Source organism: Salvelinus fontinalis, unplaced genomic scaffold (genome assembly GCF_029448725.1).
Source record: "Salvelinus fontinalis isolate EN_2023a unplaced genomic scaffold, ASM2944872v1 scaffold_0865, whole genome shotgun sequence".
In the NCBI taxonomy this organism is placed as follows: Eukaryota; Metazoa; Chordata; class Actinopteri; order Salmoniformes; family Salmonidae; genus Salvelinus; species Salvelinus fontinalis.
Genome location: NW_026601074.1, coordinates 1 through 17,438, shown reverse-complemented (window position 1 = coordinate 17,438; position 17,438 = coordinate 1). Strand labels below are relative to the sequence as shown.

The 17,438-nt window shown below is 43.3% G+C and overlaps 1 protein-coding gene across 4 annotated transcripts in view; it reads left to right on the top strand.

Moving 5' to 3' along the window:
* Positions 1–6,984, top strand: part of LOC129847477 (DNA annealing helicase and endonuclease ZRANB3-like) — a 68,388-nt gene extending 61,404 nt beyond the window's left edge. For all 4 annotated transcript variants that reach the window (XM_055915281.1, XM_055915282.1, XM_055915283.1 and 1 more), the window contains one exon: positions 4,741–6,984. In XM_055915281.1, the coding sequence (XP_055771256.1) occupies positions 4,741–4,839 (99 nt within the window). In that variant the 3' untranslated portion in view covers positions 4,840–6,984. The remainder of the gene's footprint in view (positions 1–4,740) is intronic.
* The last annotated feature ends 10,454 nt before the right edge of the window (positions 6,985–17,438 follow it).

The following is a 17,438-nucleotide window of genomic DNA, read 5'->3' as shown; positions in this document are numbered from 1 at the left end:
TGTTATAGTATAATACCGTGTTATAGTATAATACCGTGTTATAGTATAATACCGTGTTATAGTATAATACCATGTTATAGTATAATACCATGTTATAGTATAATACCATGTCATAGTATAATACCATGTCATAGTATAATACCATGTCATAGTATAATACCATGTCATAGTATAATACCATGTCATAGTATAATACCATGTTATAAGATAATATCATGTTATAATATAATACCATGTTATAGTATAATACCATCTTATAATATAATTCACCACCATGTTATTAGATAATACCATGTTGTAATATAATACCATGTTGTAGTATAATACCATGTTGTAGTATAATACCATGTTGTAGTATAATACCATGTTGTAGTATAATACCATGTTGTAGTATAATACCATGTTGTAATATAATACCATGTTGTAATATAATACCATGTTGTAATATAATACCATGTTGTAATATAATACCATGTTGTATTATAATACCATGTTATAGTGTAATACCATGTTATAGTATAATACCATGTTATAATACCATGTTGTAATATAATACCATGTTATAATATATTAACATGTTATAATTTAATACAACACCATGTTATAATACCATGTTTTAGTATAATACCATGTTTTAGTATAATACCATGTTATAATACACCACCATGGTATAATACCATGTCATAGTATAATACCATATTATAATATAATTCACCACCATGTTATTAGATAATACCATGTTATAGTACAATACACCACCATGTTATTAGATAATACCATGTCATAGTATAATACCATGTCATAGTATAATACCGTGTCATAGTATAATACCGTGTCATAGTATAATACCGTGTCATAGTATAATACCGTGTCATAGTATAATACCGTGTCATAGTATAATACCGTGTCATAGTATAATACCGTGTCATAGTATAATACCGTGTTATAGTATAATACCGTGTTATAGGATAATACCATCTTATAATATAATTCACCACCATGTTATTAGATAATACCATGTTGTAGTATAATACCATGTTGTAATATAATACCATGTTGTAATATAATACCATGTTATAGTATAATACCATGTTATAGTGTAATACCATGTTATAGTGTAATACCATGTTATAGTATAATACCATGTTATAGTATAATACCATGTTTTAGTATAATACCATGTTATAGTATAATACCATGTTATAGTATAATACCATGTTATAACATAATACCATGTTATAATATTTTAACATGTTATAACATTATAATATATTAACATGTTATAACATTATACCATGTTATAGTGTAATACCATGTTATAACATAATACCATGTTATAATATTTTAACATGTTATAACATTATACCATGTTATAATTTAATACACCACCATGTTATAGTATAATACCATGTTATAATATAATACCATATTATAATATATATCATATTATAATACCATATTATAATATTATACCATGTTATAATTTAATACACCACCATGTTATAAATATGTTATAATACCATGCTTTAGTATAATACCATGCTTTAGTATAATACCATGCTTTAGTATAATACCATGCTTTAGTATAATACCATGCTTTAGTATAATACCATGCTTTAGTATAATACCATGCTTTAGTATAATACCATGCTTTAGTATAATACTATGCTTTAGTATAATACCATGCTTTAGTATGTTACCATGTTATAGTATAATACCATGTTATAGTATAATACCATGCTTTAGTATAATACCATGCTTTAGTATAATACTATGCTTTAGTATAATACCATGCTTTAGTATGTTACCATGTTATAGTATAATACCGTGTTATAATACAATACCATGTTATAATACCATGTTATAGTATGATACAGTATTGAGTATTGATGACAGTATGCTGTTTGTTTTAGAGGACAGAGTATTGATGACAGTATGCTGTTTGTTTTAGAGGACATAGTATTGATGACAGTATGCTGTTTGTTTTAGAGGACATAGTATTGATGACAGTATGCTGTTTGTTTTAGAGGACATAGTATTGATGACAGTATGCTGTTTGTTTTACAGAGGACATAGTATTGATGACAGTATGCTGTTTGTGTTACAGAGGACAGAGTATTGATGACAGTATGCTGTTTGTTTTAGAGGACATAGTATTGATGACAGTATGCTGATTGTGTTACAGAGTATTGATGACAGTATGCTGTTTGTTTCAGAGGACATAGTATTGATGACAGTATGCTGTTTGTTTCAGAGTATTGATGACAGTATGCTGATTGTGTTTTAGATGACATAGTATTGATGACAGTATGCTGATTGTGTTACAGAGTATTGATGACAGTATGCTGTTTGTGTTACAGAGGACATAGTATTGATGACAGTATGCTGTTTGTTTCAGAGGACATAGTACTGATGACAGTATGCTGTTTGTGTTACAGAGTATTGATGACAGTATGATGTTTGTGTTACAGAGGACATAGTATTGATGACAGTATGCTGTTTGTTTTAGAGGACATAGTATTGATGACAGTATGCTGTTTGTTTTAGAGGACAGAGTATTGATGACAGTATGCTGTTTGTGTTACAGAGGACATAGTATTGATGACAGTATGCTGATTGTGTTACAGAGTATTGATGACAGTATGCTGATTGTGTTACAGAGTATTGATGACAGTATGCTGTTTGTGTTTTAGATGACAGAGTATTGATGACAGTATGCTGTTTGTTTTAGAGGACATAGTATTGATGACAGTATGCTGTTTGTGTTACAGAGTATTGATGACAGTATGATGTTTGTGTTACAGAGGACATAGTATTGATGACAGTATGCTGTTTGTGTTACAGAGGACAGAGTATTGATGACAGTATGCTGTTTGCGTTTTAGAGGACAGAGTATTGATGACAGTATGCTGTTTGTGTTACAGAGGACATAGTATTGATGACAGTATGCTGTTTGTGTTAGAGGACATAGTATTGATGACAGTATGCTGTTTGTTACAGAGTATTGATGACAGTATGCTGTTTGTGTTACAGAGGACATAGTATTGATGACAGTATGCTGTTTGTTTTAGAGGACATAGTATTGATGACAGTATGCTGTTTGTTTTAGAGAGTATTGATGACAGTATGCTGTTTGTGTTACAGAGGACATAGTATTGATGACAGTATGCTGTTTGTTTTACAGAGGACATAGTATTGATGACAGTATGCTGTTTGTGTTAGAGGACATAGTATTGATGACAGTATGCTGTTTGTGTTAGAGGACATAGTATTGATGACAGTATGCTGTTTGTTTTACAGAGTATTGATGACAGTATGCTGATTGTGTTACAGAGTATTGATGACAGTATGCTGTTTGTGTTACAGAGTATTGATGACAGTATGCTGTTTGTGTTAGAGGACATAGTATTGATGACAGTATGCTGTTTGTTTTACAGAGTATTGATGACAGTATGCTGTTTGTGTTACAGAGTATTGATGACAGTATGCTGTTTGTTTTAGAGGACATAGTATTGATGACAGTATGCTGTTTGTGTTACAGAGGACATAGTATTGATGACAGTGTGCTGTTTGTGTTACAGAGTATTGATGACAGTATGCTGTTTGTTTTAGAGGACATAGTATTGATGACAGTATGCTGTTTGTGTTACAGAGTATTGATGACAGTATGCTGTTTGTTTTACAGAGGACAGAGTATTGATGACAGTATGCTGTTTGTGTTAGAGGACATAGTATTGATGACAGTATGCTGTTTGTTTTAGAGGACATAGTATTGATGACAGTATGCTGTTTGTGTTACAGAGGACAGAGTATTGATGACAGTATGCTGTTTGTGTTAGAGGACATAGTATTGATGACAGTATGCTGTTTGTTACAGAGTATTGATGACAGTATGCTGATTGTGTTACAGAGTATTGATGACAGTATGCTGATTGTGTTACAGAGTATTGATGACAGTATGCTGTTTGTTTCAGAGGACATAGTACTGATGACAGTATGCTGTTTGTGTTACAGAGGACATAGTATTGATGACAGTATGCTGTTTGTTTCAGAGGACATAGTATTGATGACAGTATGCTGTTTGTTTTAGAGGACATAGTATTGATGACAGTATGCTGATTGTGTTTTAGATGACAGAGTATTGATGACAGTATGCTGTTTGTTTTAGAGGACATAGTATTGATGACAGTATGCTGTTTGTTTTAGAGGACATAGTATTGATGACAGTATGCTGTTTGTGTTTTAGAGGACATAGTATTGATGACAGTATGCTGTTTGTGTTACAGAGGACATAGTATTGATGACAGTATGCTGTTTGTTTTAGAGGACATAGTATTGATGACAGTATGCTGTTTGTGTTACAGAGGACAGAGTATTGATGACAGTATGCTGTTTGTGTTTTAGAGGACATAGTATTGATGACAGTATGCTGTTTGTTTTAGAGGACATAGTACTGATGACAGTATGCTGTTTGTGTTACAGAGTACTGATGACAGTATGCTGTTTGTTTTAGAGGACATAGTACTGATGACAGTATGCTGTTTGTTTCAGAGGACATAGTATTGATGACAGTATGCTGTTTGTGTCAGAGGACATAGTATTGATGACAGTATGCTGTTTGTTACAGAGGACAGAGTATTGATGACAGTATGCTGTTTGTGTTACAGAGTATTGATGACAGTATGCTGTTTGTGTTACAGAGGACAGAATATTGATGACAGTATTCTGTTTGTGTTACAGAGGACAGCTCAGCAAGCCAAAGACAGAAGCCAGATGAAGAAAGGACTGGCAGCCTCCAAGGTGGCTTCAGACATCACTCGCTTCTTCATAAAGAAATGAAGATTAAAACAAAATGTTTTAGGAAGGAGGGAAGGTTGGAGGAGTACTGAGTGACATAGGAAGGATGCTTCTTGAGTGTGTTGTCATCTCTGTGAAGAAGGCTACATGTCACAGTTGGTTCTCAATGCTGCCACTACTGTCCATGTTATGGATTCACCAGCAATCCAATGTAGAGGGACATGGCCTCCTTTCTTTAATTCCATCATGTTCAAGTTGGGTCATTGAGTTGGTGTGAAGACTGTTCTTTCAGGTTGGTTTTGTTGAGTTACCTGAATAGATTGGACTAAACAATGCTGCCTGTATCAAATGCAAATGTTCCACATGCACAGCTACGCTCCTTCCCATGTTGTCCCCGAACCGTCAGCAGGGAGCCTGGGTTGATTTATAACGGGCTTATCTAGCTCAGATACAGGCTGAACTGAACCAAGATGGGCAGGCTGCTGCCTGTTTCATTTGCCAGCCTGCCTGCCAGCCTGCCGAGCGCTCGCTGCTATTTTAGGTTGTGCAAACTTGGTAGAAAAACCCTGATATGTGTGATGCTCTAGTTTACATCTTGACAGGATATCACAAGCAAGTGTTTTCCTTCATGTCCTCTACATGTAGCCTAGTTAATAGTGTCCTCTACATGTAGCCTAGTTAATAGTGTCTTTATGTCCTCTACATGTAGTCTAGTTAATAGTGTCTTCATGTCCTCTACATGTAGTCTAGTTAATAGTGTCTTTATGTCCTCTACATGTAGTCTAGTTAATAGTGTCTTTATGTCCTCTACATGTAGTCTAGTTAATAGTGTCTTCATGTCCTCTACATGTAGTCTAGTTAATAGTGTCTTCATGTCCTCTACATGTAGTCTAGTTAATAGTGTCTTTATGTCCTCTACATGTAGTCTAGTTAATAGTGTCTTCATGTCCTCTACATGTAGTCTAGTTAATAGTGTCTTTATGTCCTCTACATGTAGTCTAGTTAATAGTGTCTTCATGTCCTCTACATGTAGTCTAGTTAATAGTGTCTTTATGTCCTCTACATGTAGTCTAGTTAATAGTGTCTTCATGTCCTCTACATGTAGTCTAGTTAATAGTGTCTTTATGTCCTCTACATGTAGTCTAGTTAATAGTGTCCTCTACATGTAGTCTAGTTGATAGTGTCTTTATGTCCTCTACATGTAGTCTAGTTGATAGTGTCTTTATGTCCTCTACATGTAGTCTAGTTAATAGTGTCTTCATGTCCTCTACATGTAGTCTAGTTAATAGTGTCTTTATGTCCTCTACATGTAGTCTAGTTGATAGTGTCTTTATGTCCTCTACATGTAGTCTAGTTAATAGTGTCTTCATGTCCTCTACATGTAGTCTAGTTAATAGTGTCTTCATGTCCTCTACATGTAGTCTAGTTAATAGTGTCTTCATGTCCTCTACATGTAGTCTAGTTAATAGTGTCTTCATGTCCTCTACATGTAGTCTAGTTAATAGTGTCTTCATGTCCTCTACATGTAGTCTAGTTGATAGTGTCTTTATGTCCTCTACATGTAGTCTAGTTAATAGTGTCTTCATGTCCTCTACATGTAGTCTAGTTAATAGTGTCTTCATGTCCTCTACATGTAGTCTAGTTGATAGTGTCTTTATGTCCTCTACATGTAGTCTAGTTAATAGTGTCTTCATGTCCTCTACATGTAGTCTAGTTAATAGTGTCTTCATGTCCTCTACATGTAGTCTAGTTGATAGTGTCTTTATGTCCTCTACATGTAGTCTAGTTGATAGTGTCTTCATGTCCTCTACATGTAGTCTAGTTGATAGTGTCTTCATGTCCTCTACATGTAGTCTAGTTGATAGTGTCTTTATGTCCTCTACATGTAGTCTAGTTAATAGTGTCTTCATGTCCTCTACATGTAGTCTAGTTAATAGTGTCTTCATGTCCTCTACATGTAGTCTAGTTAAGTGTCTTTATGTCCTCTACATGTAGTATAGTTAATAGTGTCTTTATGTCCTCTACATGTAGTCTAGTTAATAGTGTCTTTATGTCCTCTACATGTAGTCTAGTTGAAAGGTTTTCTGTGATGTCTACTGTTTTAGCAGGAGTCTTGGATTTGTTAGACTGAGCATGAATGGATGAACAAACTTGACTGAAATGAAAATAAAAACTCTATTTTCTCTCTTCTGTTGAGTGATCTGTTGTCTGTGTGGTTGTTGTCTGTGTGGTTGTTGTCTGTGTGGTTGTTGTCTGTGTGGTTGTTTCAAAGCCAAACGTCTCTTAGGAGTTTTTTAATATATATTTTTTAATCCTTTTATTTAACTAGGCAAGTAAGTCCATAACAAATTTGTATTTTACAATGACGGCCTACCCCTCCCTAACACAGACGACGCTGGGCCAATTGTGTGCCGCCCGGTTGTGAGACAGTGGGATCGAACCAGGGTCTGGAGTGTAGGAGGGCTTTCGCAGGCAAACCATTTGACCACTATTAGGAATGTACAGAAGAACTTCATCTCACAGCATAAAATGTACTGTGCAAATGTGCATCGCTTAAAGTCCAACAGAAAGGTACTAATATCCACATTCTGACATGTCTATCCATCTTCCTGCCCCCCCTGTGTTATTCTGAAAGGACTTAACTCAATAAAGAAGAAAGAGAGAGGAAGGAAAGGTTACTATGGAAACAGTAGACCTGTGTGTTGGTAATCGGCATTGCGGAGGGAGAATATTGAATCATTTTCACAGCTCCTCTGTTTAGAGTTCAGGCTACAGATCAGCAGCTAGCTGCAATCAATCTCACCAGCCTCCTGTCTGCCATCAGATTATCTCACCAGCCTCCTCTATGTATCAGTCTGCCCTTCAGAGTATCCCACCAGCCTCCTGTCTGTATCAGTCTGCCCTTCAGAGTATCTCACCAGCCTCCTGTCTGTATCAGTCTGCCCTTCAGAGTATCTCACCAGCCTCCTGTCTGTATCAGTCTGCCCTTCAGAGTATCTCACCAGCCTCCTGTCTGCCATCAGAGTATCCCACCAGCCTCCTGTCTGTATCAGTCTGCCCTTCAGAGTATCTCACCAGCCTCCTGTCTGTATCAGTCTGCCATCAGAGTATCTCACCAGCCCCCTGTCAGTATCAGTCTGCCCTTCAGAGTATCCCACCAGCCTCCTGTCTGTATCAGTCTGCCCTTCAGAGTATCTCACCAGCCTCCTGTCTGCCATCAGATTATCTCACCAGCCTCCTGTCTGTATCAGTCTGCCATCAGAGTATCTCACCAGCCTCCTGTCTGTATCAGTCTGCCCTTCAGAGTATCTCACCAGCCTCCTGTCTGCCATCAGATTATCTCACCAGCCTCCTGTCTGTATCAGTCTGCCCTTCAGAGTATCTCACCAGCCTCCTGTCTGCCATCAGAGTATCCCACCAGCCTCCTGTCTGTATCAGTCTGCCCTTCAGAGTATCTCACCAGCCTCCTGTCTGTATCAGTCTGCCATCAGAGTATCTCACCAGCCCCCTGTCAGTATCAGTCTGCCCTTCAGAGTATCTCACCAGCCTCCTGTCTGTATCAGTCTGCCCTTCAGAGTATCTCACCAGCCTCCTGTCTGCTATCAGATTATCTCACCAGCCTCCTGTCTGTATCAGTCTGCCATCAGAGTATCTCACCAGCCTCCTGTCTGTATCAGTCTGCCCTTCAGAGTATCCCACCAGCCTCCTGTCTGTATCAGTCTGCCCTTCAGAGTATCCCACCAGCCTCCTGTCTGTATCAGTCTGCCATCAGAGTATCTCTGCTCAACACTGTCTCAGGTGGTCCATCCAGCTCGTTGTACAGTGGGAACATAAGTAGGCCATGTTGGTTCTGGGAGTTTGCAGCTGAGCTTGCAGATCTTGATGTCAACCCTCCTGATAGAATACATCCACACCAGACCTGGTTGACTGGCTCAGACCAGACAAAGGAGAAAGGGAGGAGGATGTGCACAGAGAATGGGACCTCAGTATCCCTAATACAGCTCATGTCAACCAATCACATCAGATAAAGGTATCCCCAGCCCAGCTAAGACCACTTCTAGTCTGGAACGCTAACTTCCTGGTTCAGCATTGTTTCAACTGAGCTTCTCGGGTTGGATTCCATGCGAGACCACTAACAGCTTTATCAGGAGCCTTGAGCCTCGTCCTCAATCCTCCTCTACATCTGCTGAAGTACTCCAGCCAGGTCTCCACTTAATATGGCTGTTGTCCCTCTGCTGTCTGTCTGACTGAGCCGACAGGCTCGCTTTGAGTACTGGACATCTGACAGGGAGGCAGCGTCCTGACATGTCCTTCCTGTCAGCTGGCAGCCAGCGCTCCACTGCCTGCTGTCTTCGGTCCACACCTGTAGATGGATGCAACTTTACAAAGGTTACTGCAGCCGGGCCTCTCTCTCCCTCCCCTCATACGGCTCTCTCCCTCCCCTCATACGGCTCTCTCCCTGCTTCTTTTATTACACTCAAGCCAGGAGGGAGGATTGAGGGGGAGAGAGGGGGGAGAACTTTAATAACGCCAAGCCCAGACGGAGGGAGCCGTATGGAGCGTCCTGGCAGCAGATGAAGACGTGTGGCTGCATCACGGCGTTCTCTCTCTTCCCAGAGGGCCCGTTGATTAAAGAGCAGCCAGAGTCATGTGATGCTTCGTCTGTTTGTGTTGGGTAAACTCCAGGCCCTCCTGCCAGGCCCTGGGAAAAACAATATCACTGTCAGTTGGTGTTAAGAAAGGAGAACAGTCCACACTAACAGAGGCAGAACTCTCTGTCCAATGTCCATCCTGTCTGTCTGATGGGTGGTTAGCTTTGCTATAACTGTCTGATAGCCTTTGCTAATTACATGTAGAGCAAATCAAATGAAACTTTATTTGTCACATGCGCCGAATACAACAAGTGTAGACTTTACCGTGCTTACTTACCCTTAACCAACAGTGCAGTTCAAGAAGAAAATATTTACCAAGTAGACTAAAAAGTAATAATAAAAAGTAACACAATAATAATAACAATAACAAGGCTATATACAGGGGGCACCGGTACCGAGTCAGTGTGCGGGGGTACAGGCTAGTTGAGGTAATCTGTACTTGTAGATGGGGTGACGTGACTATGCATAGATAACAAACAAACAGCGAGTAGCAGCAGTGTACAAAAGGGGGGGTTCAATGAAAATTGTCCGGTGGCAATTTTATGAATTGTTCAGCAGTCTAATGGCTTGGGGGTAAAAGCTGTTGAGGAGCCTTTTGGTCCTAGACTTGGCGCTCCAGTATCGCTTGCCGTGCGGTAGCAGAGGAAACAGTCTATAACTTGGGTGACTGGAGTCTCTGACAATTTTATGGGCTTTCCTCTGACACCGCCTATTATATAGGTCCTGGATGGCAGGAAGCTTGGCCCCAGTGATGTACTGGGCCGTTCGCACAACCCTCTGTAGCGCCTTACGGTCAGATGCCGAGCAGTTGCCATACCAGGCAGTGATGCAACCGGTCAGGATGCTCTCGATGGTGCAGCTGTAGAACCTTTTGAGGATCTGGGGACCCATGCCAAATCTTATCAGTCTCCTGAGGGGGATTAGGTTTTGTCGTGCCCTCTTCATGACTGTCTTGGTGTGTTTGGACCATAATAGTTTGTGTGATGTGGACACCAAGGAACTTGAAACTCTCGACCTGCTCCACTACAGCCCTGTCAATGTTAATGGGGACCTGTTCGGCCTGCCTTTTCCTGTAGTCCACGATCAGCTCCTTTGTCTTGCTCACATTGAGGGAGAGGTTGTTGTCCTGGCACCACACTGCCAGTTCTCTGACCACCTCCCTATTGGCTGTCTCATTGTTGTCGGTGATCAGGCCTACCACTGTTGTGTCATCAGCAAACTTAATGATGGTATTGGAGTCGTGTTTGGCCACGCAGTCTTGGGTGAACAGGGAGTACAGGAGGGGACTAAGTACACACCCCTAGGTGCCTCAGTGTTGAGGATCAGCGTGTCAGACGTGTTGTTGCCTACTCTTACCACCTGGGGGCTGCCCGTCAGGAAGTCCAGGATCCAGTTGCAGAGGGAGGTGTTTAGTCCCAGAGTCCTTAGCTTAGTGATGAGCTTCGTGGGCACTATAGTGTTGAACGCTGAGCTGTAGTCAATGAACAGGATTCTCACATAGGTGTTCCTGTGTCCAGGTGAGAAAGGGCGGTGTGGAGTGCGATTGAGATTGCGTCATATGCGGATCTGTTGGGCCGAATGCAAATTGGAGTGGTTCTAGGGTGTCCGGGAGGATGCTGTTGATGTGAGCCATGACCAGCCTTTCAAAGCACTTCATGGCTACCGACGTGAGTGCCACGGGGCGGTAATCATTTAGGCAGGTTACCTTCGCTTACTTGGGCACAGGGACTGTGGTGGTCTGCTTGAAACATGTAGGTATTAGACTCGGTCAGGGAGAGGTTGAAATTGCCAGTGAAGACACTTGACAGTTGGTCCGCGCATGCTTTGAGTACACGTCCTGGTAATCGGTCTGGCCCAGCGGCTTTGTGAATGTTGACCCGTTTAAAGGTTTTGTTCACATCGGCTACCGAGAGCGTTATCACACAGTCATCCAGAACAGCTGGTGTTCTCGTGCATGCTTCAGTGTTGCTAGCCTCGAAGCGAACATAAAAGGCATTTAATTTGTCTGGTAGGCTTGCGTCACTGGGAAGCTCACGTCTTGGTTTCCCTTTGTAGTCCGTAATAGTTTTCAAGCCCTGCCACATCCGACGAGCGTCAAAGCCAGTGTAGTAAGATTCAATCTTAATCCTGTATTGATGCTTTGCTTGTTTAATGGTTCGTCAGAGGGCATATTGGAATTTCTTATATGCGTCCAGATTAGTCTCTCGCTCCTTGAAAGCGGCAGTTCTAGCCTTTAGCTCAATGCGGATGTTGCCTGTAATCCATGGCTTCTGGTTGGGATATGTACATACAGTCAGTGTGGGGATGACGTCATCGATGCACTTATTGATGAAGCGAGTGACTGAGGTGGTGTATTCCTCAATGCCACTGGATGAATCCCGGAACATATTCCAGTCTGCTAGCACAACAGCAATGATCATCATTGGGATATAGAGTAACCATCCTTCCAGTTCCATACAGGGAGGTGATCTCTAGATGGGATATACAGTAACCATCCTTCCAGTACCATACAGGGAGGTGATCTCTAGATGGGATATACAGTAACCATCCTTCCAGTTCCATACAGGGAGGTGATCTCTAGATGGGATATACAGTAACCATCCTTCCAGTTCCATACAGGGAGGTGATCTCTAGATGGGATATACAGTAACCATCCTTCCAGTTCCATACAGGGAGGTGATCTCTAGATGGGATATACAGTAACCATCCTTTCAGTACCATACAGGGAGGTGATCTCTAGATGGGATATACAGTAACCATCCTTCCAGTACCATACAGGGAGGTGATCTCTAGATGGGATATACAGTAACCATCCTTCCAGTTCCATACAGGGAGCGGATATCTTTCAGATGCTAAACCAAAGCCTGTTAAATGATAGACCATCCCTGGCTAAACCTATTTATTGAAGATGCTCTCTGTAGTCTACCTCCAGGATGTGTTGCATGCAGAGAAGAGGATGATGACCTAAAACACAATCAATTCACAAAGTAATGGATCCAGGGAAAGAGAGGACAAGGTGCATCATTCATCCATTTCCCAGTCGGTGGTGGGTTCATTTATATTGCTGTAGCAATACATACCTTCATGCTGTTCGTTATAGCTCATGTGACGAGAGAGCGAGAAGGGACGTTACATTCTACAACACCTAAAAGGAAGCGATTCCCAAACCTTCCATAACAAAGCCATCACCTACAGAGAGATGAACCTGGAGAAGAGTCCCCTAAGCAAGCTGGTCCTGGGGCTCTGTTCACAAACACAATCACACCCCACAAGAGTCTCAGGACAGCAACACAATTAGACCCAACCAAATCATGAGAAAACAAAAATATAATTACTTTGACACATTGGAAAGAATTAACAAAAAAACAGTCAACTAGAATGTGATTTGGCCCAAAACAGAGAGTACACAGTGGCAGACTACCTGACCACTGTGACTGACCCAAACTTAAGGAAAGCTTTGACTATGTACAGAATCAGTGAGCATAGCCTTGCTATTGAGAAAGGCCGCCGTAGGCAGACATGGCTCTCAAGAGAAGACTCTGGATAAGAGCGTCTGCTAAATGACTTAAATGTAAATGTAAGACAGGCTATGTGCACACTGTCCACAAAATGAGGTGGAAACTGAGCTGCACTTCCTAACCTCCTGCCCAATGTATGACCATATTAGAGACACATATTTCCCTCAGATCACACAGACACACAAAGAATTCGATAAAATCCCATATCTACTGGGTGAAATACCACAGTGTGACATCACAGCAGCAAGATGTGTGACCTGTTGCCACAAGTAAAGGGCAACCAGTGAAGAACAAACACCATTGTAAATACAACCCATATTGATGTTTATTTATTTTCTATTTATTTGCACATCATTACTAAACTGTATAGAGACATAATATGACATTTGAAATGTCTTTATTCTTTTGGAACTTCTGTGACTGTAATGTTTACTGTTCATTTTTGTTTATTTCACTTTTGTTTGATCTATTTCACTTGCTTTGGCAATGTAAACATGTTTCCCATGCCAATAAAGCCCCTTAAATTGAATTGAAAGAGAGGGGGGGGGAGGAGAGAGAGAGAGAGGTCCTAAATATCATTACTGAGCTGCAGACAGACAGACAGAGAGCAGTCTGAACACCTCTGTCACCCCTGGATACAGACACCCCATCACCACTTTCTGCACCTCTTCAATCACCCCTTCACCCTGCCCGTCACCAGCCTAATGAACACACAGCCAATGACATGCATTTAATGAGGACCAGACCTGTCCAGTCATCCACACAGTGGCTGTGAGAAGAGATTAGACACGGAGCACAGTCCTTTTCACACTAAGCTACACAACACACAGACACAAACTACTGTACACTGAAATAACCCTAGTTAATCTGATCTCCTCAGACTAGTCTGGATCAATTCAGTTTGAAATGGGTCCAAGGTAAGGACTACCTCCATAGAAACCCTGGTTCAAGGTAAGGACTACCTCCATAGTAACCCTGGTCCAAGGTAAGGACTACCTCCATAGTAACCCCGGTTTAAGGTAAGGACTACTTCCATAGTAACCCTGGTTCAAGGTAAGGACTACCTCCATAGTAACCCTGCTCCAAGGTAAGGACCACCTCCATAGTAACCCTGGTCCAAGGTAAGGACTACCTCCATAGTAACCCTGGTCCAAGGTAAGGACCACCTCCATAGTAACCCTGGTTCAAGGTAAGGACTACCTCCATAGTAACCCTGGTTCAAGGTAAGGACTACCTCCATAGTAACCCTGGTCCAAGGTAAGGACTACCTCCATAGTAACCCTGGTCCAAGGTAAGGACTACCTCCATAGTAACCCTGGTCCAAGGTAAGGACTACCTCCATAGTAACCCTGGTTCAAGGTAAGGACTACCTCCATAGTAACCCTGGTCCAAGGTAAGGACTACCTCCATAGTAACCCTGGTTTAAGGTAAGGACTACCTCCATAGTAACCCTGGTCCAAGGTAAGGACTACCTCCATAGTAACCCTGGTTCAAGGTAAGGACTACCTCCATAGTAACCCTGGTTCAAGGTAAGGACTACCTCCATAGTAACCCTGGTCCAGGGTAAGGATTACCTCCATAGTAACCCTGGTCCAAGGTAAGGACTACCTCCATAGTAACCCTGGTTCAAGGTAAGGACTACCTCCATAGTAACCCTGGTTCAAGGTAAGGATTACCTCCATAGTAACCCTGGTCCAAGGTAAGGACTACCTCCATAGTAACCCTGGTTCAAGGTAAGGACTACCTCCATAGTAACCCTGGTTCAAGGTAAGGACTACCTCCATAGTAACCCTGGTCCAAGGTAAGGACTACCTCCATAGTAACCCTGGTTCAAGGTAAGGACTACCTCCATAGTAACCCTGGTTCAAGGTAAGGACTACCTCCATAGTAACCCTGGTTCAAGGTAAGGACTACCTCCATAGTAGCCCTGGTTCAAGGTAAGGACTACCTCCATAGTAACCCTGGTCCAGGGTAAGGATTACCTCCATAGTAACCCTGGTCCAAGGTAAGGACTACCTCCATAGTAACCCTGGTTCAAGGTAAGGACTACCTCCATAGTAACCCTGGTTTAAGGTAAGGACTACCTCCATGTACTGTAGAAACCCTTGTGTGGTTACAGTCGACACTGTGAAATTCAGGAAGATCCCGTGGGCAGAAGAAATATAAATTCAAGTTTTGAAGACCTTTATCAAAACCTACTATTCTCTCTGTCTCTGAAGTGCCCTTTGTTCCTGACATAGGGGTTATTACTGTGTCTCTAATGAAAGCTCTCCTGAGCCAGAGGAACTATTAGTTTAGCTCTTTAGAGAATCTAAATAGGATGAGCTGAGCTGAGCTTGGCGCTGAACAACACCTCACCAGCAGCAGACTAATTACACTTCTGGTGAAGAGACTTCTGGTGGAGGGAGGAGGTGAAGAGACTTCTGGTGGAGGTGAGGAGACTTCTGGTGGAGGTGAGGAGACTTATGGTGGAGGGAGGAGGTGAGGAGACTTCTGGTGGAGGGAGGAGACTTCTGGTGGAGGGAGGAGGTGAGGAGACTTCTGGTGGAGGTGAGGAGACTTCTGGTGGAGGTGAGGAGACTTCTGGTGGAGGTGAGGAGACTTCTGGTGGAGGTGAGGAGACTTCTGGTGGAGGGAGGAGACTTCTGGTGGAGGTGAGGAGACTTCTGGTGGAGGGAGGAGACTTCTGGTGGAGGTGAGGAGACTTATGGTGGAAGGAGGAGGTGAGGAGACTTCTGGTGGAGGTGAGGAGACTTCTGGTGGAGGTGAGGAGACTTCTGGTGGAGGGAGGAGACTTCTGGTGGAGGGAGGAGACTTATGGTGGAGGGAGGAGGTGAGGTGACTTCTGGTGGAGGGAGGAGGTGGGGAGACTTCTGGTGGAGGTAGGAGGTGAGGTGAAGAGACTTCTGGTGGAGGGAGGAGGTGAGGAGACTTCTGGTGGAGGGAGGAGGTGAGGAGACTTCTGGTGGAGGTGAGGAGACTTCTGGTGGAGGGAGGAGGTGAGGAGACTTCTGGTGGAGGGAGGAGGTGAGGAGACTTCTGGTGGAGGGAGGAGGTGAGGAGACTTCTGGTGGAGGTGAGGAGACTTCTGGTGGAGGTGAGGAGACTTCTGGTGGAGGGAGGAGGTGAGGAGACTTCTGGTGGAGGGAGGAGGTGAGGAGACTTCTGGTGGAGGTGAGGAGACTTCTGGTGGAGGGAGGAGGTGAAGAGACTTCTGGTGGAGGTGAGGAGACTTCTGGTGGAGGGAGGAGGTGAGGAGACTTCTGGTAGATGGAGGAGGTGAAGAGACTTCTGGTGGAGGGAGGAGGTGAAGAGACTTCTGGTGGAGGTGAGGAGACTTCTGGTGGAGGGAGGAGGTGAGGAGACTTCTGGTGGAGGGAGGGGGTGAGGAGACTTCTGGTGGAGGGAGGAGGTGAGGAGACTTCTGGTGGAGGGAGGAGGTGAAGATACTTCTGGTGGAGGGAGGAGGTGAAGATACTTCTGGTGGAGGGAGGAGGTGAAGAGACTTCTGGTGGAGGGAGGGGGTGAGGAGACTTCTGGTGGAGGGAGGAGGTGAAGATACTTCTGGTGGAGGGAGGAGGTGAGGAGACTTCTGGTGGAGGGAGGAGGTGAAGAGACCTCTGGAGGAGGTGAGGAGACTTCTGGTGGAGGTGAGGAGACTTCTGGTGGAGGGAGGAGGTGAGGAGACTTCTGGTAGATGGAGGAGGTGAAGAGACTTCTGGTGGAGGGAGGAGGTGAAGAGACTTCTGGTGGAGGTGAGGAGACTTCTGGTGGAGGGAGGAGGTGAGGAGACTTCTGGTGGAGGGAGGGGGTGAGGAGACTTCTGGTGGAGGGAGGAGGTGAGGAGACTTCTGGTGGAGGGAGGGGGTGAGGAGACTTCTGGTGGAGGGAGGAGGTGAGGAGACTTCTGGTGGAGGGAGGAGGTGAAGATACTTCTGGTGGAGGGAGGAGGTGAAGATACTTCTGGTGGAGGGAGGAGGTGAAGAGACTTCTGGTGGAGGGAGGGGGTGAGGAGACTTCTGGTGGAGGGAGGAGGTGAAGATACTTCTGGTGGAGGGAGGAGGTGAAGAGACTTCTGGTGGAGGGAGGGGGTGAGGAGACTTCTGGTGGAGGGAGGAGGTGAAGATACTTCTGGTGGAGGGAGGAGGTGAGGAGACTTCTGGTGGAGGGAGGAGGTGAGGAGACTTCTGGTGGAGGGAGGAGGTGAGGAGACTTCTGGTGGAGGTGAGGAGACTTCTGGTGGAGGTGAGGAGACTTCTGGTGGAGGTGAGGAGACTTCTGGTGGAGGGAGGAGGTGAAGAGACTTCTGGTGGAGGGAGGAGGTGAGGAGACTTCTGGAGGAGGTGAGGAGAGTTCTGGTGGAGGGAGGATGTGAAGAGACTTCTGGTGGAGGTGAGGAGACTTATGGTGGAGGGAGGAGGTGAAGAGACTTCTGGTGGAGGGAGGAGGTGAAGAGACTTCTGGTGGAGGT